General features: G+C 47.2%; 1 protein-coding gene across 2 annotated transcripts; it reads right to left on the reverse strand.

Annotated features, from left to right (window-relative positions):
* Positions 1–1,095: 1,095 nt before the first annotated feature.
* Positions 1,096–27,575, reverse strand: si:ch211-244b2.4 (uncharacterized protein LOC541512 homolog). Of its 2 annotated transcripts, none has more exons than XM_060839192.1 (10): positions 27,323–27,575; positions 24,443–24,567; positions 19,774–19,945; positions 17,069–17,216; positions 13,296–13,440; positions 11,617–11,713; positions 10,288–10,375; positions 9,046–9,148; positions 7,590–7,710; positions 1,096–2,502 (listed from the first exon to the last, which is right to left on the reverse strand). In XM_060839192.1, exons 1-10 carry the CDS (start codon positions 27,348–27,350, stop codon positions 2,408–2,410), a joined length of 1,122 nt encoding a protein of 373 aa, XP_060695175.1. In that variant the 5' UTR covers positions 27,351–27,575; the 3' UTR covers positions 1,096–2,407. The 2 variants fall into 2 exon arrangements, with proteins under 2 accessions (XP_060695175.1, XP_060695174.1); XM_060839191.1 differs by having other exon boundaries at positions 11,614–11,713.
* Between the last annotated feature and the right edge of the window lie 252 nt (positions 27,576–27,827).

Below are 27,827 nucleotides of genomic sequence, written 5' to 3' on the forward strand. Positions count from 1 at the left end.
AAACATCCACCTAATTATTTCATTTCTTCGATGAACAGTCATCACCAGTGGATATGGAACTGACAAGGGACTGGTAAGTGGGAGGAGGTGGGGGTGACTGGCCCTCCAATGGGAGCGGGTAATGGGAATCTGGGAGAGGCTTGTACCAGGTGTAGTCCCCTTGAGGGTAGGAGTGATGGCTGGCAGGAGATTGGGAATCCACACAGGTACTGGGAGAGAATGAACTCTCTCTATTTGGTCTTCCAAGATGCTCTTCCATTCCTGAGTTGAAAAATGTGGTGCTGGAAAAACACAGCAGGCCAGGCAGCATCCGAGGAGCAGAGAATCAACGTTTCAGGCATGTTCCTGAAGAAGGACTTATGCCTGAAACGTCGATTCTCCTGCTCCTCGGATGCTGCCTGGCCTGCTGTGTTTTTCCAGCACCACATTTTTCAACTCTGGTACTCCAGCATCTGCAGCCCTCACTTTCTCCTAGTTGCTCTTCCATTCCACCCACCAACCAGGATGACAGCAGTTTGCTCTCTGCTTTTTGTGGCTTCTGGAGATTGTATTCATTGGAAACACAACCAAAGGCTTCACCTGATCTGTCAGCCATCTTACCATTTACCCCACAATGATATCAGGGTGACAGTAGCAGGATAGAGTCGGACAGAAACTAATAACCAAAAGTGCAGGCCCTAGTAGCTCCACCACCACAGTTTACTTTCAATTTAATTTAAAACAGTGCTTCCCAAACTTTTTCCCACTGTGACCCCACATTGAGGCTTTAAAAACTGTTGCAACTCCTCAGGAGTGCTACAAGAGTGGGTACGAGGAGTGGGGTGTGTGCTGAGAGAGCAGGAACCCAGCTATATTAACTTGGTCAGGGCTTAGTCTTAGCCCCTGCTGCCTCAGAGCTCCAACTCCCAAAACGTCAGCTCATCACCTCAGCTGGGCTCCCAACCCCCCGACTCTGAGGAGCACTGGTCAGAAACATTTGGAAATTGGTAATAGGTAGAGAAAAAATAATGACCACAACAGCACAAAAACACAAGGTGCTCACAAATGTTTTTATGAGAAAGAAATTTACCAAATTGGCTGATAACTAATGGACAGGGATGAGAGGGCTTTCTGTAAATGAATCAGCAGCCAATTAACTGTTTTAACCAGACAACAAACATACATTAAAAACAAAATACTGCAGATGTTGGAAATCTGAAACAGAAATCACTGGAGAAACTCAGCAGGTCTGGCAGTATCTGTGGAGAGAAAGCAGAGTTTTTAAAGAAGGCAGTTATACAGACACATGGCCAGGCAGGGAAGGGTGTATGGACCATGTGCAGGCAGATTCGTTCAGAATGGCAGTATGATCATTATAGTGATGGTGGATCAAATGGCCTGTTCCTGTGCTGTAATGTTCAATGTTCCATGTAATGTTTAGAGTGTAGTAATCCTTCTTCACCATAGCAAATACTAACTCTGCGTAAACGTACACCCTAAAAATAGTTTGGTTTCCTTTACTATGTGTAAACTTCATTCTCAACAATGGCTTGCACAGGGGCAACTTAAAAAATGAGAAAGAGAAAAAGGAACTGCATTTATCCTTTCACTGTCTCAGGATTCCCCAAATGGTTTACAGAGCAGAAAGGAAGTGTAGTCGTTGTTGTAACATAGGAATTGCACACAATTTGCACATTAGTACAGTCATAAGAGGTCGACAACACTGAATAGGCTCTTCAAATCCCTCGAGTCTGTGCTGGTCAGAAACTATTATCTTCTAGTGACTGCAACAGGATCAGCCAGGTTGACCTCACAGAATATGAGTTCCCTGATTTGGGTGGTTAACCTGGTCCAATCAGGGAGCCCTGGCTGACAGCTAAGGATGAGTGTCAGGGATACTGGCCGACCCAGAGAACGGCAGTGTTATTGTCAAAGGCTACACATTTGTAAATAAAGGGTGATTGGCAGTGGGAGATGCATTTAAACCTAAGTATTCTAATCCCATTTTCCAGCCCACAGCCTTGTATATTTTAGCAGCACATGTGAACACCTCAATATTTTTTTAAATGTTATAAGGGTTCCTGCCTCTACCCCTCTTACAGACAGAGAGTTCTAGATTTCCAACACCTCCATATGAAAGAAAGGTTTTCAACAAAATGTGTAACTATCCCCCCAAAGACATGTTATTAAATCTTTTACAATCATCCAAGGGGCAGATACAGTCCCCGTATGAAATCACAACCCAAATATTCTTCACCAGATTTTTCATGTTTCCTTTTTAAAATATTGCTTATTACACAGGTCAGTAAAGGCAGTGCTACAAACATGGTGGCTGATCAATAACTGGCAAATTCATCATTTAACTGCAGAGCCGGCAGTCCAGGAACCAGGAGAGCACGCTGATCGTTGCATAGAGCTGGTTTATCGATTACTGTGAGTCATCTTCAACTCTTTCCCCGACAGAGAGGCAAACTCGACGGATAGACCGTGTGGCACCAGTTGAGAGATTTCTCTGAGTCATGGCTGAAAGATTTAAAAAAGATTACGCCATTTAAACTTTAATCACGTGTACAGGGTCTAACTAAATTAGATTTCCTACAGTGTGGAAACAGGCCCTTCAGCCCAACAAGTCCACACTGACCCTCTGAACAGCAACTGTCCCAGATCCATTTCCCTCTGACTGATGCACCTAACATTATGGACAATTTAAACGGCCAACCCACCCGACCTGCACACCTTTGTATGCTGTAGCAGGAAACTGGAGCACACCCACACAGACACAGGGAGAATGTGCAAACTCCACACAGACAGTCACCCAAGGCTGGAATTGAACCTGGGACCCTGGTGCTATGAGGCAGCAATGCGAGCCCCTGTGCCTCCCCCAGCTGTGGGATCTTGGGTACTGCTGATTCAATCAAGGGTACTTTCCTCAAAACTTAATTTATAGCATCATCAACACATTTTCGATTCTGCACAGTCCCCTTTCTACCACATCTCTCTCCATAATCACATGGCACTGACATCATCATTAGACATCCTGCTGCCCCTTTCCACTGCAATAATCTGTCCAACTCAAACTATGGCTAACGTCTGTGACACACAAGAATAGACAGTGGTCATTTCCAGTAGGTCAGAGGCTGGGAATCCTGCAGTGAGTAATTCATCTCCTGACTCCTCAAAGCCTGTCCACCGTCTACAAGGCACAAGTCAGGAATGTGATGGAATACTCCCCACTTGGTCTGGATGGCTGCAGCTCCAACAACACACAAAAAACCTGACAACATCCAGGTCAAAGCAGCCTGCTTGATTTGGCACCACATCCATCAACATATAAAAAAAATCATTCCCTCCACCATTGACGCTCAGTAGCAGCAGTGTGTACCATCTACAAGATGCACTGCAGAAATTCACCAAAGGTCCTCAGACAGCACCTTCCAAACTCATGGCCACTCCCATCTGGAAGGACAAGGGCAGCAGATGCATGGGAACACCACCCCCTGCAAGTTCCGCTCCAAGCCACTCACCATCCTGACTTGGAAATATATCGCCGCTACTTCACGGTCACTGGGTCAGAATTCCCTCCCTGAGGGACATTGTGGGTCAACCCACAGCACATGGACAAGCTGTTCAAGAAGGCAGCTCAGCCCCACCTTCTCCAGAGTCATAATCACCAGCTGGATTCCTGGGATGGCAGAAATGATGCATGGCGAGAGACTGGATCAGTGAAGACTATATTCCCTGGAGTTTAGTCAACAGTCAATTTTCTCGGTGGCAGCATTCGCAGGTTTTGAAGACACTGTCAAAAGACAGGCAAGCTGCTGCAGTATCTCTTGTCAATGGTACGCACTGCTGCTAGTATGTGTGGTTATGGAAGGAGGGAATGTTAAAATTGGTGGATGTGGTGCCAATCAAGTGGGCTGCTTTGTTCTGGATGATGTTAACCTTCGTGAGTGCTGTTGGAGCTGCCCCCATCCAGGCAAGTGGGGAGTATTCCGTCACCCTCCTGACTTGTCAGGAATCAGCTGGTGAATTAAAGAGTCATAGAGATGTACAGCACGGAAACAGACCCTTCGGTCTAACCCGTCCATGCCGACTAGATATCCCAACCCAATCTAGCCCCATTTGCCAGCACCCGGCCCATATCCCTCCAAACCCTTCCCAGTCATATACCCATCCAGATGCCTTTTAAATGTTGTAATTGTACCAGCCTCCACCACTTCCTCTAGCAGCTCATTCCATGCACATACCACCCTCTGTGTGAAAAAGTTGCCTCTTGGGTCCTTTTTAAATCTTTCCCCTCTCACCTTAAACCTATGCCCTCTAGATTTGGATTTCCCTACCCAGGGGAACAGACCTTGTCTATTTACCTTATTCACACCCCTTATAATTTTGTAAACCTCTATAAGGTCACCCCTCAGCCTCCGATGCTCCATGGAAAACAGCCCCAGCCTGTTCAACCTCTCTCTGTAGCTCAAACCTTCCAACCCTGGCAACATCCTTGTAAATCTTTTCTGAACCCTTTCACGTTTCACAACATTCTTTCTATAGGAAGGAGACGACAATTGCATGCAATATTCCAACAGTGGCCTAACCGATGTCCTGTACAGCCGCAACATGACCTCCCAACCCCTGTACTCAATACTCTGACCAATAAAGGAAAGCATACCAAACGCCTTCTTCACTATCCTATCTACCTGCGACTCCACTTTCAAGGAGCTATGAACCTGCACTCCAAGGTCTCTTTGTTCAGCAACACTCCCCAGGACCTCACCATTAAGTGTATAAGTCCTGCTCTGATTTATTTTTCCAGCTGCCACTCATCAGCCCATTGACCCATCTGATCAAAATCCTGTTGTACACTGAGGTAACCTTCTTCACTGTCTACTATGCCTCCAATGTTGTTGTCATCTACAAATGTACTAAACATACCTCCTATGTTCACATCCAAATCATTTATGTAAATGACAAAAGGCAGTGGACCCAGCACTGATCCTTGTGGCACTCCACTGGTCACAGGCCTCCACTCTGAAAAACAACCCTCCACCACCACCCTCTGTCTTCTACCTTTGAGCCAGTTCTGTATCCAAACGGCTAGTTCTCCCTGTATACCATGAGATCTAACCTTGCTAACCATTTACTTGATGCAGAATACCCAGCCAGTGACCTGCTGAAGATAGTCATAGTTTGGCACGTGCATAGCACAAATAATGCTTGCCACTTATCAGCCTAAGCACAGGTATTGTCCAGGTCATGCTGCATTGAACATGGACTGCTTCAGTATCTGAGGAGTCCCCTGAACTGTGCTGAACATCGTACACTCAGTGACCATCCCCACTGCTGACCTTCTGGTGAAGGGAAGGTCATTGATGAAGAAGCTGAAGAGATTCAGGTCTAGGACACTGACTTCAGGAATTCCTGCAGAGATGTCCTGGAGCTCAGATGAGTGACCGCCTGTAAGTCCAGCCAGTAATGGATTTTCTCCCTGATTCCCAATTGACTCCAGTTTCACTGGGGCTCCTTAATGCTGGAGTCAAGAGTGTTGTGCAGGTCAGGCAGCATCCATGGAGCAGGTAAATCAACATTTTGGGCAAAAGCCCTTCATCAGGAATGAGGCTGTGAGCCTTGGGGGTGGAGAGATAAACGGGAGGGGGTGGGACTGGGGGCAAAGGTAGCTGAGAATGCATCTGCAGGCCTCACTTTCGCCTAGTTGATTTTAACCTTACTGCGAATCCTCTTCCAAGGATGCCTACCTTTAAGAAGTTCTCCTCCTCTCTCTACAAGGATCTCAGTGAGTCTCTCTTTCACTGTAACCGCCAGGTCATCTCCACCTATTACACTCTCAGCTCCCTTACACCCAGCCCCACCCCCTCTCCCATTTATCTCTCCACCCCCGAGGCTCCCAGTCTCATTCCTGATGAAGGGGTTTTGCCCGAAACATCGATTCACCTGCTCCACGGATGCTGCCTGACCAGCTGTGCTCTTCTAGCACCACACTCTTGACTCTGATCTCCAGCATCTGCTGTCCTCACTTTCGCCTCCTTAATGCTGCACTCCATCAAATAAGCCTCAATGTCAACAGCAGTAATCCCCACCTCGTTTTCAGTTCCTTTGTCCACAACTGGACTAAGGCAGTTGCTGTGACCCTGGTGGAACCCAAACTGAGGAAGTTGTTGCTCTTCAGGGTGTGAATGTCACTGGAAAGGCCAATATTTGTTGTCTATTCCTAATTGCCCTTGAACTGGGTGCCTTTGCTCGGGCCATTCCAGAGGGCAGTTAGGAATTAATCACATTGCTGTGGGTTTGGAGTCACATGTAGGCCAGACCAGGTAAGGATGGCAGATTTCCCTCACTGAAGAACATTACTGGGATTTTACCACAGTCACCACTGGATTCAGGTCACGGGACAAATCTGTTGTGAATTTCAAGTTTATTAATTGAATTTGAACTCTACCAACCGCCATGTTGGAATCGAGCTCCTGTCCCCACAGCATTAACCTGGGTCTCTGGATCACTAATCCAATGACTGCATCACGATGCCAGTCTCCCCCAACTAAGTGCTGGGTTGGGTTTTTGCTGTTTTTTGTACCAAGGACACAGCTGGGTGGCACAGCCCACACTGATGTGGTAAATTGCCCATAGTGTTAGGTGAAGGGGGTAAATATAGGGGAATGGGTCTGGGTGGGTTGCTCTTCGGAGGGTCGGTGAGGACTTGTTGGGCCGAAGGGCCTGTTTCCACACTGTAAGTAATCTAATCTAATCTACTCAGGTAACTGTACTGGAATATCTCAGCCCATTCTGGAGCACACATCTTTAGTCCCATTGCAGTCAGAGTCCTTTGTCTTTGCAATATCCTTCATTTTCTCTCCCTTGGAGGAGGAAGATAAGGAGGTTTGTTCTGGAGTCTGTTAGCTCCAAAAAGATAACAATGAGTTGTTGTACCAGATTTGACAAAGATTTGAGAGGACGGACAAGTCAATGTTTGACCAATTTGCCTGGCTCCCTGGTGGGAGCGGGACAGTTAGAATCTCGAACACTATCGGTGGAAAGTCACTTTCACTCTCAACTTTAAGAGTCTCTGAACTCAAGCAATGAGCATTTTTAAACTGTGTTCCAGCTAGCTCTGCCCTAGTGGATAAGCACTGGGTGATCTGACTGCTTGTAGCTGGTGGACCCTCACACTGTGGGCTCCCCAATGCTCAGCTCTTCCAATCTAGAACAAGAGTTTCTGCTGAATGGGGAGAACGTGAGGACTGCAGATGCTGGAGAAGCCAGTGTGACAAAGCGTGGTGCTAGAAAAGCACAGCAGGTCAGGCAGCGTCTGAGGAGCAGGAGAGTCGACATTTCAGGCATAAGCCCTTCATGGTGAATGAGTTGGCCCCCAAAGGGTAACTAGTAAACATTGAAACTCATGGTGGGGGGCGCTGGGTGTATTATGCCCCCGGGAGTGACAGCTGGATATACTTTTAATGGATTTCTGTTGACTTTTTGATTATATGTTACAGTGTCCCACCAGGCACTATCTGATTTGTTTAATGTTTGTTTAAGAGTGGAAATACAACAAGCAAACATTATTACCAGAAAAGTTGAGCCCATCCAACAGCATCCCTTACCTGAGAAATCCAGCTTGTACTTGCTGTTATTCATGTGGAAGATCAGGCCTCCTTGCTGGTTCTGTAGGTATTCCGATTCAATCTCCTTACTGCTCACCGAACATTCGGTGTCTGTTCCTCTCTGAGATAAACAGGGCAATGTCAGAAAGGCTGCAATGTCGAGAGGCCTTTAAGGCATCATTTTCATGTTGTCAACATTGTCCAAGACCATCTCAGTTTGCTTCACACCTGGTCTGCTGGCCTATCAATTCATGGTAGTGCCAGGGAATATCAAAACATCTGGTGGAGTCTGGTGAGATGGACCTGGAGGATGGTAGGGGCTACCTCTCCCGTCACTCTTTCATGGTGACAATTTGTTGCCCATCCCTAATTGCCCTTGAACCAAGTGGTTTACTCAGCCATTTCAGAGGTTAGTTAAGACTAACCATATCTGTGTGGGTCTGGAGTCACATGTAGGCCAGACCGGGTAAGGATGGCAGACTTGCCTCATTGACAGACGTTATTGGATTAGGTTGGTTTTGCAACGATTGACAATGGTTTCATGGTCAGCACTAATGAGACCAATGTTAAATTCCATTAATAAAATTTAATTCAATTTGAATTCATATCCCCAGGACATGAGCCAAGCTCGCTGGTTAACCCATCCACCATCTTACTGATCATTGATCAGTCTGGTACCAAAAGACAAGGAGAATGTTCAAACCTTACACTTTGTGGTTGGATTGAGATGAGGGAGACTGAAAGCTCAGAAACAGTGGGCCTTTGTCGGCTTCCAAGTAAAGAGAATTACAAATAATTCTCAGTGTGTAAGAATTACCTGGCTTGAAGCAAGCAGTCACGTGTATCAGGAAAATGTTGGCACGTTAGGCTGAAGATCAGCCCTTGCCCTGGGGTGGTCTAGGGGAGGGATGTGGGGCTGGAGGAGGTGAGGACTGAGCCTCCAGCCAAGGAGCTGCAGACTATCAGAGTTTCCCGTTGCCTAAACAGTGCACCATGGTGACTCAGTGGTTAGCACTGCTCCCTCACAGCACCAGGGACCTGGGTTCGATTCCAACCTCGGGCTGTGTGGAGTTTGCACATTCTCCCTGTGTCTGTGTGGGGTTTCCTCTGGGTATTCCAGTTTACTCTCACATTCTAAAGGTGTGCAGGTTAGGCTGGATTGGCCGTGCTAAGGTGGATTAACCATGGGAAATACAGGGTTACAGGGATTAGAGTAGGGAAGTGGATCTGGGTGGGATGCTCTTCAGCGTGTTGGTTTGGGCTTGATGGACCAAATGACCTACTTCCAGACTATAGGGATTCTATGAACCTGTACATCACAAGCTGTGAGTGGTATATTGTGTTCTGTTCGTACCATTTGAGGGCTGGCTAGGATGAGGCCTTTGTGTGGGTGGAATCACTGGTGTATAATGGTTCGGCTTGTATTGATCACAGTTTCCACAAAACAGTTCCTTACCCGCAACTTGTAGTCAAACCAGTTTCCATGGTTTCCTGAAAACTGCCAAATGTACTGCTTGCGCTGCCCAGAGATGTTCAAATTGTCCATTGAATCTGAAAGACTAAGCATCACATGCCCAAACAAAAATACAGGCTTTTATTCCATTGCCTGGGCCTTAACCCCTACTCACACACAGAGACCAAAACAAAACTCCACTTGACAAGGGCCCAGTGGCAGGGGCCAGTTCACTCAGTTGGCTGGATGGGCTGCTTTGTAACAGAGTAATGTTAACAGCACTGTCACAGGGAGTGTCACACTGTCGGAAGGTCAGTGCTAATGGAATGCAGGACTGTTGGAGGGTCAGTACTGAGTGAGTGCCGCACTGTCGGAGGGTCAGAATTGAGGGAGAGCCTCACTGTCGGAGGGTCAGTACTGAGGGAGTGCCTCACTGTCGGAGGGTCAGTGCTGAGAGAGTGCCGCACCGTCAGAGGGTCAGTACTGAGGGAGTGCCACACTGTTGGAGGATCGGTACTGAGGGAATGCCTCATTGTTGGAGGGACAGTACTGAGGGAGTGCCGCACTGTCGGAGGGTCAGAACTGAGGGAGTGCCTCACTGTTGGAGGGACAGTACTGAGGGAGTGCCGCACTGTCGGAGGGTCAGTGCTGAGGGAGTGCCGCACTGTCGGAGGGTCAGTGCTGAGGGAGTGCCGCACTGTCGGAAGGTCAGTGCTGAGGGAGTGCCGCACTGTCGGAGGGTCAGTACTGAGGGAGTGCCACACTGTCAGAGGGTCAGTGCTGAGGGAGTGCCACACTGTCAGAGGGTCAGTGCTGAGGGAGTGCCGCTCTGTCGGAGGGTCAGTGCTGAGGGAGTGCCGCACTGTCGGAAGGTCAGTGCTGATGGAGTGCCGTACTGTCAGAAGGTCAGTGCTGAGGGAGTGCTGCACTGTCAGAGGGTCAGTGCTGAGGGAGTGCCGCACTGTCAGAGATGCTGATTCTGGTGGATTAAACAGAGGCCCATTCTGACCTTTCAGGTGGATGGAAAGATGCCAAAGCTGCGGTTGCTTGGATATTCGCCCCAGGGTCAATAACGATAACAAAAAATAACAACAGACCATCTCAGCATCAGCACATTGCTGGTTGTGGGATTTTGCTGCGTTAGATTGGCTGCTGGGTTCCAACAGTGGCAACATTTCACCCGTACCGTTGGGACAGCTGAAGACATTGGAATTTCTATGTAGTTTTTGGTGCCACACTGCTCACCTGCTATTAACTCTCCTTGTCTTTTGCAACTTTGGTCTCCGTTTCAGTCTCCTTTTATTTCCTGTGACCAAGCTGACCTGGATCATTTCTACAACAAGAGAATTCCCAGGTAACAGGTAGAGAAAGCTGATTAAATACATCTGGCAGACTGATACTAAACATGAATCAAACAAGTGACAGTACATTGGGGAGATGACGTGTTATTATCACTGGACTATTGATGTGGAGACCCAGGTAATGTTCTGGGCTCCCAGGTTCACATCTTGCCATGGCAGCTGGTGAAGGTCAAATTGAATTAAAACCATTATCTATTGTGGGAAAAATCCCCATTTGGTCTATTACCATCTTTCACAGGAGGAAACCTGTCATCCTTACCTGGTCTGGCCTACATGTGACTCCAGACCCACAGTGACACAGTGGAAACCTAACTGTCCTCTGGGAGCTTGTCATGTTTCCGTGGCAGCATTGGTTATCACTGGTTCAGTTCCCAGTTGATGGTGTGTGCTGTGGAACATTCTGGTGACTGAACATTCCAGTTTCTGAGATGCCGGAAAAGGTGAACTTTACTAAATATGATTCAAAACCAAAAATTTGAAGGGCTACAGGAAAAGAATGGAAGAATGGGACTAATTGGATTTTTAAAAAATCATTTTGATTCATTCACAGGATGAGGGTGTCATTTAGGCCAGCATTTATTGTCCATCCCTAATTGCGCAGAGGGCAGTTAACATTGCTGTGGGGCTGGAGTCACATGGATAGGCCAGGCTAGATGAGGACGATAAATTCCCTTCCCAAAAGGACATTAGTGAACCAGATGGGTTTCTCCAACATGCAGCAGGCCACATGATACCAGAGTTGTTTTTCTTTTAAAAACATTCCAGATTTTTACTGAATTCAAATTTCAAACTCCACCTACCATGGTGAGATTTGAACCCTTTCCCAAGATCATTAGCCTGTGTTTCTGGATTGCTAGAGCCAGTGATATCACCATTACATCACTGCCTCCCCAAATGGATTGCTTTTACAAAAAGAGTTAGGGCAGGCAAGATGGACCAAGTGGCCTCCAGCCACCTTGTAAGATTATGATGGTATTCCACTATACTACCATTTCTCAATAAAATGTAATTGACCTGCACTTAAACCATTCCCCATTGACTTTTACTCCCCCTGTTTCCACCAATCATGCCAGTGAGCCTGAAGTATCTGCAACCATTATCAAATAACATTTGGAAATCCAACCTGAATTTCTCCTTGAGTCTGAAGTGCATTATTAATACGAATTTCTATCCATCAAGCTGACTTTTAAAAGGCATGGCATAAACTCACCACGGAATATAATCTTGTAAAGCCTTCGATTCAATGTAATCTGGATGGAGTTTTGCAAATTCTGTTGATATTGACGTTCAATGTCAGCGCTTTTGTTGTTCTGTTAATAAACAGTCATTGAGTACAAAAAGTTATTAGCTCTGATACACCAGTAAAGCAAGTGCAGAAGAACATGAAAAGCATGAAGAGGCCATTCAGCCCCTTGATCCTGTTCTGGCATAGAATTATGGCTGACTTGTAGTTGAACACCATTTATCCATTTTTTAATATTCCTTGATACCCTCAGCAAAAACAAGACAATCGATCTAGCCTTGAAAGATCCAACCAACTCCCATGAATCAAGTTATTTTGGGTGGGGACAAAATTCCAGATTTCCACAACATGGGATGGCTCAGTGGTTAGCACTGCTGCCTTACAGCACCAGGGGCCTGGGTTCGATTCTACACTCTGGCAACTGTCTGTGTGGAGTTTGCACATTCTCCCAGCGTCTGCATGGGTTTCCTCCAGATGCTCCAGTTTCCTCCCACAGTCCAAGGATGTGCAGGTCAGGGTGGATTGGCCATGGTAAATTGCCCATAGTGTCCAGGGCTGCGTTAGTTGGGTGGGTTAGCCATGGAAAACGCAGGGTTCCAGGAATGGGGTAGGATACTGTTCGGAGGGGCATTACGGACTGGATGGGTGGAATGACCTGTTTCCACACAGTAGTGAATTCTATGAATCCTTTCTGTGAGTAAATGGTCCTTGATTCTCCCCCAAAATAGTCTGGCTGTAACTTTCTGTTTCCATTGAGCCAGAATTGGATAGAACGAATGTAAGGATTGGGCGGGAATTATAGGGTGAAGGCTCCTGACTGTTCAGCTGGGATGATGTAGAGAGGACTAGTGTCAGTAGTCAGGGTGGCAGCGTTTTCAGACCTAGGCCCTGGAGGAATTAATGCATGGTGCCAGCTTTTGACTCAATTCGTCACATCTCAGAGTCAGAGGTTGGGAGCTCAAGACTCAGTCCAGTACAAAGTCTAGGCTAACACACACAGTTAGGCTGCATGGTGTGCTGTATTGCATGAAGTTCAAGCTTATATGACCTTCTCAGGTGGCAATAAAAGATCCCACAGCACTTGAAGAGCAAGCCAATGCTCTAAATGAAATGTTTCCCTCCGAAAAGATGATCTGGTCCCTGACATATTGCTCTCTGTGGGACTTTGTTCTGGGCAAATTATTTGCAATAATTTTCACACTAAAACAGTAGTAAAACCAGACATCCTCACAACATGAAAGGCACTATATAATTGCAACAAAAACAGAGGTTGCTGGAAAAGCTCAGCAGGTCTGGCAGCACCTGCGCAGAGAAATCAGAGTTAATGTTTCAGATCTGGTGATCCTTCCTCAGAATTGAGCTTTTCCAGCAATTTCTGTTTTTGTTTCTGATTTACAGCATCTGCAGTTCTTTTGAATTAACTCTATAATTGAGAGTTAGTCATTTAAATAACAATGAGACCTTTGAAGCAAACTTGTGGAGGAATGGGTGACAATTGGTGGTAGTGCAGAGAGGACTTGATGTGGGATAGGACGCAGCCAATGGGGACTTGGGAAATGGAGATAGTATTGGACATCGAAAGGAAGTCAGTGAAGCTAAGACCACAGCCATGACCTGATATTGGGCAGGACAGAAACCTGTTCTCTTACCTTGTCTGAAAACAGCTTCCAATTGTGCTTACAATGGTAATACCACAGCCACTCATCCTTCACTGGGGAATTCTCCAGAGTCTTACGTCGAACCTTGAGATCTTTTCCACGCACTCTCATTTTATTAAAATCAATTGAGATTGTGCTGAAAAACAAGGAACATTGTTTTTTAAAACAAGTGTTTCCTATCAAGAACCCTTACAGCAGTATTATTTCTAGGAGAAAGTGAGGTCTGCAGATGCTGGAGATCAGAGCTGAAAATGTGTTGCTGGAAAAGCGCAGCAGGTCAGGCTGCATCCAAGGAACAGGAAATTCGACGTTTTGGGCATGAGTCCTTCTTCAGGAATGAGGAGAGTGTGCCAAGCAGGCTAAGATAAAAGGTAGGGAGGAGGGACTTGGGGGAGGGGTGTTGGAAATGCGAGAGATGGAAGGAGGTTAAGGTGAGGGTGATAGGCCAGAGTGGGGGTGAGGGCGGAGAGGTCAGGAAGAAGATTGCAGGTTAGGAGGGCGGTGCTGAGGATATATTTCCCTCCCCCCCCGTCAGCGTTCTGAAAAGACTACTCCCTCCGTGACTCCCTCGTCAGGTCCACACCCCCCCACCAACCCAACCTCCACTCCCGGCACCTTCCCTTGCCAACGCAAGAAATGCAAAACTTGTGCCCACACCTCCCCCCTTACTTCTCTCCAAGGCCCCAAGGGATCCTTCCATATCCGCCACAAATTCACCTGTACCTCCACACACATCATTTACTGCATCCACTGCACCCGATGTGGCCTCCTCTATATTGGGGAGACAGGCCACCTACTTGCGGAACGTTTCAGGGAACACCTCTGGGACACCCGGACCAACCAACCCAACCACCCCGTGGCTCAACATTTCAATTCCCCCTCCCACAAGGACATGCAGGTCCTTGGACTCCTCCATCGCCAGACCATAGCAACATGACGGCTGGAGGAAGAGCGCCTCATCTTCCGCCTAGGAACCCTCCAACCACAAGGGATGAATGCAGATTTCTCCAGTTTCCTCATTTTCCCTCCCCCCACCTCGTCTCAGTCCCAACCCTCAGCACCACCTTCCTAACCTGCAATCTTCTTCCTGACCTCTCCGCCCCCACCCCCACTCTGGCCTATCACCCTCACCTTAACCTCCTTCCACCTAGCGCATTTCCAACACCCCTCTCCCAAGTCCCTCCTCCCTACCTTTTATCTTAGCCTGCTTGGCACACTCTCCTCATTCCTGAAGAAAGGCTCATGCCCGAAACGTCGATTTTCCTGCTCCTTGGATGCTGCCTGACCTGCTGCGCTTTTCCAGCAACACATTTTCAGCAATATTATTTCTATCAACCTGTTCAGAGATGTTACTACATGCCTCTGGAGCAGGTGGGACTTGAACCTGGGCCTCTTTGCTCAGAGGTAGGGGTACTACCACTGTAATACAAGACGGTATAAATCCTCTACTGACAACGCAGTGCAGATGTACATCGATTGTAAATGCCACACAGTACATTGGCTAATTGCCATCGTGGGCAAAATGTTTCACATGGCACTTACCCATTGACCCCATCCCCCAACTTCCAGCCTCTGTATTTGATGGAAAGGTCCCATCACCTGTTGAGGCCCTTATGTAGGGAAATAATGTGGACTTCAGGTCTTCCCCACCAATCCCCCATTCCCCCCCAATCCCCCATTCCCCCCACACTGTCAAACCCCATCCCACCCAATCCCCATCCTACAACCCCCCATCCCCATCCCCCACTCTCCCAATCCCCAATCCCTACTCCCCCCACAGCCCCAATCTCTCAGCCAAAATCCCCCACCCCACCCACAATCCCTCCACCTCAATCCTCCCATCCCACTGCAATTCTTCCCCAATCCCCTGACCCACCCTGAACCCACCCCCCAATCTCCCAACCCACCCTAAACCATTCTCCCAATCCCCCATCCCACCCTGAACCATTCTCCCAACTCCCTAATCCCTCCCTCCAATCCCCTGTCCCACCCCGATCCCTCCCCCAAAACCCCATCTCCTTCCCCAATCCCCATCCCCCCCAATCCCTCTCTCTCTCCCAAACCCCGTTCCTCTCCTCCAATCCCCATCCTCTCTCCCAATCCACCATCCCCCCAATCCCCCATCCCTCTCCCCCAATTCCCATCCCCCCAATTCCTCATCCACCACCCCCTAACCCCAAGTTTCACTCAGCAGTGGGTGAGAAGTGTAAAAATGAAACCTCACTAAAGCCGCATGCAGATGTCTCAAGGGAGCAGAAAGATTCTCTTTCCAAGAAGAGTCTCTCTCTATCTCTCTCTCTCTCCCCATGGACTCCCTCCCACCATCATTCACCCGGGTTGTTAAGTTTTTTCTTGATTGAGATAGACAAAGTTTTAATCAGTAAGGGGAAAAGGCAGGAGAGTGGAGTTGAGGATGATCAGACCATGATCTGGTTCCTACATCTTATAGTCAAAGCTGATGCCTTACAGCTTGCTGACCAGGTTCAGCAGGAGCAGGTTCGGAGGAGAAAATAGGTGTCCTCTCTAATTAAATAAAGGTCATGTGCCACATATGGATCTGTGTGTAATCACAGAATGACCCAGCACAGGGGCAGAGCTGTGTGGTCAGTGCCAAACCCACTCTTTCCCCACTGCCCTGTAACTGCTACCTTTGTGTTTTAGACAATCTCCTTCCAAAGCTGATTCAGACAATCAGTCCAGTCATTGCAACCCACATGAAAAAATATTTCCTTGTATTAGCTCAAGCTTTTTGTTGTATTCTATCAACATTTTCTTCACTGCTTCTCTACATCTCTTATTGATCCATCAATTACTTTGTAAATAATTTTACTTCATTTGATTCTAATTTCTCAAATATTGATCGTGCAAAGTGGAGAGAAACGAGAGGACTCCTGCCTTAGACAGTCCCCATTAACTCATCAGATTTTCACCTATTTCTTGTAGTAACCTGGATGCTCCTGAATGACTGATCAATTATTGCTCACCAATCATTTTACCAGTTCATAGTTTGGCCCAGTTTATTGCAGCTAGCTCCTCCCTTATTGCTTTAAGGTTAATCTTTATTTGAGTTTGTCATTCACACTCTCCTTCTCAAACCCAGTATCGAGTTTCATATTATGGCACTGTACCAGTATTATTAATATGGTTGCCTGATTCAGGATTGTTTGCAGTCATTTATGGGACTGCAGAATGCCATTTGGCCCATCAAGACCATGTTGACTCCCTAACAGTCTCAGTCGACTGACTGTGTGGAGTTTGCACATTCTCCCTGTGTCTGTGTGGGTTTCCTTTGGGTGCTCCGGTTTCCTCCCATAATCCAAAGATGTGCAGGTCAGGTTAATTGGCCATGCTAAATTGTACATAGTCTAGATTAGAGAGGTGCTGGAAAAGCACAGCAGTTCAGGCAGCATCCGAGGAGCAGCAAAATCGACGTTTCGGGCAAAAGCCCTTCATCAGGAATATCCGAAACGTCAATTTTCCTGCTCCTCGGATGCTGCCTGAACTGCTGTGCTTTTCCAGCACCACTCTAATCTAGACTCTGGTTTCCAGCATCTGCAGTCATTGTTTTTACCTAAATTATACATAGTGTTCAGGAATGTGTAGGTTAGGTTCATTAATCAGGGGTAAATGTAGAGTAGTAGGGCAGCGGAATGGGACTGGGTGGATTATTCTTCAGAGGTTTAGTATGGACTTGTTGGCCCGAATGGCCTGTTTCCACACTGTAGGGATTCTACGGTGAGTCCTTGGAAATCTCAGCAGCTCACCCGTATTTTGTATGATAAAGTTTCATGCCTTTTGTCCCAGGCATCGAGTACTGAGCCTCAATCACGTGGTCATGTTTGATATCATTCCATCCTTTGCTATCCCGAATCTGCCATTGGTAATGTTTCTCGGTTAGCTGTCTTCTGCCTCCTGTAGATTTGGAAGGTAACACTTTAGAGAGGACAAAGAATCACTAAAGCACTTCAGCATTCCACAATTGTCAGAGCGAGAGACAGAGAGAGAGAGAGTGAGAGAGAGAGAGAGAGAGAGAGAGAGAGAGACAGACAGAGACTCAAAACAGACAGATAGAGATATAGGTAGACAGAGCGAGGGAGACAGGGAGAGAGAGAGACAGGGAGAGAGAGAGAGAGTGAGAGACTCAAAACAGACAGATAGAGATACAGGCAGACAGAGAGAGGGAGACAGGTAGAGAGAAAGTGAGAGAGAGAGAGAGAGACAGGCAGAAAGAGAGAGAGAGAGAGAGAGAGACAGGCAGAGAGACAAGCAGAGAGAAAGAAACAGGCAGGGAGAGAGAGAGAGAGACAGTCAGAGAGAGACACAGAGACAGGATGATTCTTCTTTCCCAAGTAGAAGCTTTTATAAATATAGTTGTGTCAGCTTCAAACCCCTCTTGAGATACATCCAAATATAAACAAATAAAACGAGGATAAATGGTAAGTTAAAGACAAGGATAATGAAAATAACCAGACGAGTGCTGCTACCACAAAGCCCATGCTTAGGAAAAACAGAAAGGTCTATTCTTACATAATACAAGCTGACATCAAGCTGGGAGTGGTCAAGAGGGTGATGTCTGTTGTGTTATCAAAACTAAATGTCCCATTGTCCCCATCATCATCAAGCAGGTGATTGACAAAGTGTAAACTACCGGCCTCTAGAAATAGGCTGCATCTACAAATGGGCTGGGCTTTGGTGGTGCGGTGGTAGTGACCCCACCTCAGAGCTAGGAGGCCCAGGTCCAAGTCCCACCTGCCCTTGGGTATGTAATTATATCTCTGAACTGGTCAATTAGGAAATGTTGATGTCGAAAAGAGCTCAGCATCAGGGGACTGTGCTCTCTAGGTAGCTGTCTCCTTCTGTTGGAAGATGGATCAAGGGGAGTAGGAGCCAGAGAAACTTTCCTTAACATTTCTGTTCTTTTAATGATTCATTCACGGGATGTGGGTGTCACTTGCTCGGCCAGTATTTATTGACCGTTCCTAGCTGCCCTTCGAGAATGTAGTGGTGAGCTGTCTTCTTGAACAACTGCAGTCCATTCAGTTTTGGCGCACACATTCTTCTCAATGTTTGATACAACTGAGTGGTTTGCCGGGCTGTTTCAGAGGGCTGTTAAGAGTCAACCACATTGCTGTGGGTCTGGAGTCACATGTAGGCCAGATCAGGGAAGGATAGCAGATTTCCCTGCCTGATTAGTGAACCAAAGAGGTTTTATAACAATCAACAATGGTTACATGGTTATCATAAAACCTTTAACTAACCATTTTTAAAAAAATGTCAAAATTCAAATTTCACTATCTCCTATGGTGGGATTCAAACGCAGGTTCCCAGGACATTAACCTGGGTCTCTGCATTACGAGCCCCACACCATCACCTACCCTAGAGCGCAGGACAATACCTTCACAACATTAATGAGATCAATGACTCCATTCTCAACTGCCTGTTTGTCCTCTGGTCTCAGTGCGCCATCCTCAATGACCACAGGTTGTGTCTAGTTAGCCAATGTACCATATCTAAACTGCTGTGCATTAACACTCTATTGGAAAATTCCTTAGGTATGGTCAACTGGCAATGATAGATAACTGTGGGTCCCAAATCCCAAAATCTTACAATGGATTTGCCTATTACTGGCTCTCAGCTTCTCCCACCTCAATATTCGCAAACAATAAGAAATGATATATCATCAACAACTTATCATCCCCAAAGACCGTGGGCGGCACGGTGGCACAGTGGTTAGCACCGCTGCCTCACAGCGCCTGAGACCCGGGTTCAATTCCCGCCTCAGGCGACTGTCTGTGTGGAGTTTGCACGTTCTCCCCGTGTCTGCGATGGTTTCTTCCGGGTGCTCCGGTTTCCTCCCACAGTCACAAAGATGTGTGGGTCAGGTGAATTGGCCATGCTAAATTGCCCGTAGTGTTAGGTAAGGGGTAAATGTAGGGGTATGGGTGGGTTGTGCTTTGGCGGGTCGGTGTGGACTTGTTGGGCCGAAGGGCCTGTTTCTACACTCTAAGTAATCTAATCTGTAAGACCCTTTACTGATTCATCCAAGGTGCTTTATAGGGGCATTATAAAGCAAAAGAGGCTGAGGCTGATCAAAGGCTCAGTCGAAGATGTAGGTGTTAAGGAGTGATTAAAGGAAAGAAGTGAGAGAGTAAGTCTTTGCACAGCTCAGGGGCTGGCAAACAGGAAGTTGTAACAACCAAGGGTGGAAAAACTAAAATTGCGAATGCACAAGATGCTGGAATTAAAGGACTGTAGATACCGGGGAGGATTGGGCAAGTCCAGCAATGGAGGAATTCATATTGGAATGCTCAAAGAGTTTAGAGTGCAGAGCTTTGAGTGGGCTGGAGGAAGTTACAGAGATTGGGACTGGTTTTGCCATGGAACGATTTGAAATCACGCTGATTGTTGTAAAAGTAAATGTCACTGTGGATACTTTCAATCACACAGTCCACCTGATAAACAGACTGACTTGTTGGTGTGTCTTCATCAGATGACGAGGAGGATTCAGAGTCAGAGCTCATCCTATGGCTCAATCTGCAATTTTTCCCGAATTTGCAATTCCCATCCAAGTGATATTTGCAAACGTGCAGATACGTACAGTTCCTGTTCTTGCAATAGCCTTTGTTGTAATATTTGCACGGCTAAAAGACAAACAAAGCACTGAAGTTAAAACACGTCCGCTGAAGATTCCAACTTGGCTTGTCATGAACCCCAGCACAGACAGCTGAGACACATGGAGACGTACAGATACTGGAAACAAAACAGGGGAGAATGGTTAGGTTTAGTAATTGGGATGTTCAGGGTTTCAGGCATGAAGACAGACTGGAAACGGTGGAATCACTGACAGCCATTCAGCTCATCGCATTTCTTTGAGCGACGATGTCCAGTTTTTAAAAATTCACCCATGAGGTGTGGGTGTCGCTGGCTAGACCAGCATTTATTACTGACTCCTCGTTGCCCTTGAGAAGATGGTGGTGAGCTATCTTCCTGAATGACTGCAATAGGTACACTCAGGGATGTGAGGGAGGAGTTCCGGGAGTTTGATCCAGCAACAATGAAGGAATGTATTTCCAAGTCAGGATGGTGAGTGGTTAGGAGGGGAACTTGCAGGGGTGGTGTTCCCATGTATCTGCTGCCCTTGCCCTTCTAGACAGAAGAGGTCATAGGTTTGGAAATTGCTGTCTATGAATCTTTAGTAAGTTACTGCAGTGCATCTTGTAGATAGTACACTGCTGCTACTGAGTCTTTGGTGGTGCAGAGAGTCTTTGAATAAAATATCCAATTAATCACAATTCCCAACTCCTTTTCCCCCCATAACCATGTAAATCTATTCTTTTTAAGTACATGCCACACAAACTTGGACACATTCCTTTATGACCCCCCGGGGGAGGAGAAACCTCTGGAACTCCTCAGAACCGAATGTGCAGCTTCTCAATGGAGCCTGCAGTGACTGAAGAAGACAGCTCACTATCACCTCCTCCAGGACAACTAGTGGTTCACCAATAAATGTTGACCAAGCAGTGAGATCCAAGAATTGATAAACAACAACATAAAAATGCAACTATTTTATTGACGAAGATTCTAGATGGACTTGCGTTTAAGGTTAAAAGGGGAAATACTGGGATGCTCCTCAGTCAAGCAGGAATTAGCTGAAGGCCCTGACTCAATCATGTCTTTTTCACTTTCCAAATTCCATTCGGACTGATTACATAGCAACAGCCTTTCAGAGGTAGGGCCATGATCCTACGGTGTTGATTCGTCAGTGTATAGCATTGCCAACTTAGAGTCAATTAGAACGGGAAGTGAAGAGAACAATGATATGAGTGAGACTACTTACATGTGATTAACATATCACTGCATACACTCCAAATATATTTACAGAACAAGACATTTGGTACAACTGGTCTTAAAGTTCCACAAGAACCTCTTCCCCATCCACCCACCAGTTCCCCCCTCTGCGGAACATAGAACATAGAACATAGAACAATACAGCACAGAACAGGCCCTTCGGCCCATGATGTTGTGCCGAACATCTATCCTAGATTAAGCACCCATCCATGTACCTATCCAATTGCCGCTTAAAGGTCGCCAATGATTCTGAGTCTACCACTCCCACGGGCAGCGCATTCCATGGCCCCACCACTCTCTGGGTAAAGAACCCACCCCTGACATCTCCCCTATACCTTCCACCCTTCACCTTAAATTTATGTCCCCTTGTAACACTCTGTTGTACCCGGGGAAAAAGTTTCTGACTGTCTACTCTATCTATTCCTCTGATCATCTTATAAACCTCTATCAAGTCATCCCTCATCCTTCGCTGTTCCAACGAGAAAAGGCCAAGAACTCTCAACCTATCCTCGTATGACCTATTCTCTATTCCAGGCAACATCCTGGTAAATCTTCTCTGCACCCTCTCCAAAGCTTCCACATCTTTCTTAAAGTGAGGCGACCAGAACTGCACACAGTACTCCAAATGTGGCCTAACCAAAGTCCTGTACAGCTGCAACATCACTTCACGACTCTTGAATTCAATCCCTCTGCTAATGAACGCTAATACACCATAGGCCGCCTTACAAGCTCTATCCACCTGAGTGGCAACTTTCAAAGATCTATGTACATAGACCTCAAGATCCCTCTGTTCCTCCACCTGACTAAGAACCCTACCGTTAACCCTGTATTCCACATTCTTATTTGTTCTTCCAAAATGGACAACCTCAGACTTGGCAGGGTTGAACTCCATCTGCCACTCCTCAGCCCAGCTCTGCATCATATCTAAGTCCCTTTGCAGCCGACAACAGCCCTCCTCACTGTCCACAACTCCACCAATCTTCGTATCATCTGCAAATTTACTGACCCACCCTTCGATTCCCTCATCCAAGTCATTAATAAAAATTACAAACAGCAGAGGACCCAGAACTGATCCCTGCGGAACTCCACTTGTAACTGGGCTCCAGGCTGAATATTTACCATCTACCACCACTCTCTGACTTCGACCGGTTAGCCAGTTTTCTATCCAGTTGGCCAAATTTCCCTCTATCCCATGCCTCCTGACTTTCTGCATAAGCCTACCATGGGGAACCTTATCAAATGCCTTACTAAAATCCATGTACACTACATCCACTGCTCTACCCTCATCCACATGCTTGGTCACCTCCTCAAAGAATTCAATAAGACTTGTAAGGCAAGACCTACGCTTCACAAATCCGTGCTGGCTGTCCCTAATCAAGCAGTGTCTTTCCAGATACTCATAAATCCTATCCCTCAGTACCCTTTCCATTACTTTGCCTATCACAGAAGTAAGACTAACTGGCCTGTAATTCCCGGGGTTATCCCTATTCCCTTTTTTGAACAGGGGCACAACATTCGCTACTCTCCAGTCCCCTGGTACCACCCCCGTTGACAGTGAAGACAAAAAGATCATTGCCAACGGTACTGCAATTTCCTCTCTTGCTTCCCACATAATCCTAGGATATATCCCATCAGGCCCGGGGGACTTGTCTATCCTCAAGTTGTTCAAAATGTCCAACACATCTTCCTTCCTAACAAGTATCTCTTCTAGCTTACTTTCTCCCTGATGGGGTTATCCAGCTTCCCCTTAAACATACTGCAACAATTCACCTTGAGGATTTCCTCTGCATGCTCATTGCTCTGAGTATTCTCCTGAATTCCAACTTGGATTTCTTGTCTCTTTCTTCACAGCCACAGGCTCAAGTTCCTGAAATTGAGAAACCTCAAAGATTTGTCCCTGGGAAAGGATAGTATTGTACAGGAATTGGCCTCAATGTAGTTGGGCTAATGGTGGAAGGATGATTTCACTACAACTTGTTGCTCAGCTCTTCCTGCATGGACCTTGATAGGGAGGGAACTGAGTCAACTTAGAAACATTGAAAATAGAAACAGGAGTAGGCCATTCAGCCCTTTGCACCAGTTCCACCATTCCATATGATCATGGCTGATCATCCAAGTCAGCACCTGGTTCCCATTTTCTCTACATACTCTGTGATCCCTTTCACCCCAAGAAATATCTCTAACTCCTTCTTGAAAATATTCAATGTTTTGACCTCAACCACTTTCTGTGGCAGAGAATCCCAGAGACTCCCCACTGTATGGGTGAAGGCATTTCACCCCATCTCAGTCTGAAGTGGCCTACCCAGTATCTTCAGACCGTTAGCCCTGGTTCTGCACTGCCCAGTTATCAGGAACATCCTTCCAGTGTTTACTCTGTCTAGTTCAGTTAGGATTTTATAGGTTTCTATGTAAAACCCAGTGAATTGGTCCCTCATTCTTGTAAAACCCAGTGAATTGGTCCAAACCGATCCGGTCTCTCCTCATACATCAGTCCAGGCATACCAGGGATTAGTCCGGTAAACCTTTGTTGCTCTCCCTTCATCACTAGAACATCTGTCCTTAGATAAGGGGGCTAAAGGTGCACTCAGTACACCAGGGGTGGTCTCACCAAGGCCCTGTACAACTGCAGCAAGGTAGTCCTGCTCCTGTACTCAAATCCTCTCGTTATGAAGCCAACATATCTTTGACCTTCTTCACCTCCTGCTGCACCAAAGCGTTTATTATCTCCATGGCGTTTATTATCTCCATGGTGTTTATTGTTCAGGTTCACAGCTGGCCAATGCTCCTTCAGTAATTTTTTTAAGGGCTGATAATACAAATCATTAACTCAGAGACAATGGGGAGAAAAATATAGTTCACATGAGCTGAAATATCAATTATGAGCATCTTAAAGTTTGGTTAATTTTTTGTGTACTCTGCTTACGGCAGTGGTTAGCACTGCTGCCTTACAGCACCAAGGTCCTGGGTTTGATTCCAGCCTCTGGCCACTGTCAGTGTGGAGTTTGCACATTCTCCCCATGTCTGCGTGGGTTTCCTCTGGGTGCTCTAGTTTCCTCCCACAGTCCAAAGATGTGCAGGTTAGCTAAATTGCCCGTAGTGTTAGGTGCATCATTCAGGGGGAATGGGTCTGGGTGGGTTACTCTTCAGAGGGTCGGTGTAGACCTGTTGGGCCGAAGGGCCTGTTTCCACACTGGTGGGTATCTTATCTAATCTAATATTCATGTTTCTGTATACACACAGCATGTAGCCATTGTGAACTTGATCGCTTTTTTAACACATTAGGAGCTTACCACGGTCTGTGTTCCCCCTGTCAGACACTGCTCAGATCTTTCAGCGTCAAATTCTTCACCAGATAGACTGGCTGCATCACTTCCACTCAGCTGTTCATCACTGTCATTGCTGAATGATGAATCCTCTTGAATGAAGGAAGAAAGAGAGATTTGTATTTACGTCACACCTTTTATATGTGCGGAATGCCTCAAATTTCTTTGCTTACAATTCAAAGGCCCTTTTTTGGATCGAATGTGTAGATAAAATGATAACTGCCAACTTACACACAGTAAACTCCCACCATTGATAATTAGCTGATCACCTTAATTATTTATCTCAGCTGGGGGATAGATTGACCAGGGTGCTGTGGTCATGGGAGATTCACAACCTGATGGGGTAGCCAAGACAAAGACCAAAGAACAATCCAGCATGGAACAGGCCCTTCGGCCCTCCAAGCCTGCACCAAATACCTTGTCCTTCCGTACTAAAACTGTCTTCCCTTACTGGATCAGTATCCCTCAATTCCCTTCCTATTTGTGTGTTCATCCAGGTGCTTCATGAATGTTGCTGTTGTGTCTACTTCCACCAACTCCTCTGGCAGTGTGTTCCAGGCCCTCACCACCCTTTGTGTGAAATATGTCTCTTGCACATCTTTTTTAAATTAACCCTAACCCCCTGCATCTTGAACCTGTGTCCCCTACTAACGGACCCCTCCACCCTGGGGAAAACGCCTCACACTTTCCACTCTATGCATACCATTCAGAATCTTATAAACTTTTATCAGGCGACCCTGAGTGTTCTGACCGACGGCAGTGTAATGTTACGCTGGGTGAGTAACCCAGAGGCCAGCTGGGTACTCTGGGAACACCACAACAGCTGATGGAACTTAGGTTCAACTAATAATGGCTGAACTGAAAGCAAGAACAAAACCCTATCGGGTTCACTAATGTTCTTCAGGGAAGGAAATCTGCCACGTTTTACCTGGTCTGACCTACATGTGACTCCAGATCCACAGCAATGTGGTTCACTCCTGACTGCCCTCTGGGCAATTGGGGATGGGGCAATAAATACTGGACTAGTCAGTGACAGCCACGTCCCAGGAAAGAATATAAAGAGGCAAGGCCAAAGGAATGATGCTGCATTAACATAGCTCCTCATCATACCCCGAGATTCAGGAGTCCACCTGCCATCACTAATCAGACAGTGAGCTGCCTGGAGGATGGTATGGACTGGAGGATGGTATGGGCTGGAGGATGGTATGGACTGGAGGATAGTACAGACCGGAGGATGGTATGGGCCGGAGGATGGTATGGACTGGAGGATAGTATGGGCTGGAGGATGGTATGGACTGGAGGATAGTACAGACCGGAGGATGGTACGGGCCGGAGGATGGTATGGACTGGAGGATGGTATGGGCTGGAGGATGGTATGGGCTGGAGGATGGTATGGACTGGAGGATAGTACAGACCGGAGGATGGTACGGGCTGGAGGATGGTACGGGCTGGAGGATGGTACGGGCTGGAGGATGATATGGACTGGAGGATGGTATGGGCTGGAGGATGGTACGGGCTGGAGGATGGTACGGGCTGGAGGATGATATGGACCGGAGGATGGTACGGGCCGGAGGATGGTATGGACTGGAGGATGGTACGGGCTGGAGGATGGTATGGGCTGGAGGATGGTACGGGACGGAGGATGGTACAGACCGGCATGTTTCAGATTGCGAATACGGTCCAAGCAGCGAGTGATCTTCATAATCCTCACCTCCCAAAGATCCTTCGCCTCCCTTCATTTTCCAGTCCCAGGTGGAAACCTGCCTCAGTCATGGCCCAGAGGTCCTTGCTGACAATTAAGGGAAGTGTCACTGAGTGCAAGGGAGAGGGGGACAGATTGCAGAATTGTTACAGCACTGCAGGAGGCCGTTCGGCTCATCATGCCCGTACTGGATCTATGACCTAGTGCCAATCCCCTGCCTTTCCCCCATCTCCCTGCACACCATTACTATCCAAATAACCATCCAATCATACTCTTCAGTACTTCAATTAAACCTGTCCCCTCCACATTCCTGGGCAGGGTATCCCAGACCCTGACTACTCACTGACAAAGATTTTTGCAGATCTCCCTTGCATATCACTTTAAACCACCTCGTTCCTGTTTCCTTTTAGGAATGGAAACAGCTTCTCCCTAGCTCCAGCCTCCAGCCCTGTGACCATTCACTCAGCCATCATAACCCAGGTCCCCAGCCCTGGGACCACTCTGGGAGAATCGGACGGGGTGGGGTGGGGTGTGTGTGATTGGGAGTGGAGATGAAGAGGGATGGTTTTATGAGGAGGACACACACCAGTCTGGACCGGTTGGGCCGAATGGCCTCACAGCGTTGCTGAATATAACGTAAAAAGGATTGAAAACAGGCAGCGAGAGAGAGAGAGAGAGAGACAGAAATACTCCAAGAGGGCGCTCAGGGAAGCGGCTGAGTTTATAACCAGGTGAAGTTACAGCCGGCAAACCTTCTCCCTGACACTGGCTCCCAGTCTGCAGTTTCCTATCAGTTTCGTTTCTCTTTCTGGGTGTCGGAAACTGCAAAGAGAGACCAGAGGCCGCTGTCTAACTGGGTGCTGAAGCTGGAATGGGTTGGGGAGGGTTTCTGTCCCCAGGGTCAGTTCACTCCGCTTTACCTGGGACAGGGACTGTCACCCCCCCCCCCACACACACACAACCCCGCAATGCCAACACCAATCCCTCCCTCCACTGGGATCAGGAACTACCTGCCTCCCCCCTCCCCTTTACCCCCTCTGTCATCGATCCAATTGACTGGGGAAGGGGGGGGGGGGGAACAGACACCCCCTAACCTGAAATGAAGACAGGGGTTAATTCCATTCCCAGTATTGCCCAGCACTCACCCTCGGATGATTCCACATTGCATGCCATTGCTGAGACTGAGTCTCTGACCAGGACTGACTCCCCTCCCACAGCGAGTTTCCCCAGTCACTTTCAGTTTCTCCTCAGTCCGGCCAGGCGGTGGGGGCGGAGACCAGAGCTCCCCACAACACCAGGCAATCCCCTTCCTGAGGGTCAGGGCAGTTTTACTTTGCGACTAGAATGACCTGGACGAGTTTGGGAGTCACTGCTCTGACCCATATTTAAACAACAAATGTCCCTCAGCGCAAAATAAACAGGCGAACCCAGTGGAAGTAAACCGAGTCTGAGTTATACACGCTGTGGTACCGTCTTCACCTCTGAGCCAGGAGTCCCGGGGTCAAGTCAATCAACACGTTGATTTGAAAGTATTTTTTAAAAAGCACAATTAAGTTAAGATTTTGTGGCTGAAATCCTTGCAGGGACTTAAAGATGAATATTGAGGAGGGTGCTATCCACAAATGTCCATGTTAACAAGATGTTGGACAT

This window comes from Hemiscyllium ocellatum, chromosome 19 (assembly GCF_020745735.1).
Source record: "Hemiscyllium ocellatum isolate sHemOce1 chromosome 19, sHemOce1.pat.X.cur, whole genome shotgun sequence".
Classification (NCBI taxonomy): domain Eukaryota; kingdom Metazoa; phylum Chordata; class Chondrichthyes; order Orectolobiformes; family Hemiscylliidae; genus Hemiscyllium; species Hemiscyllium ocellatum.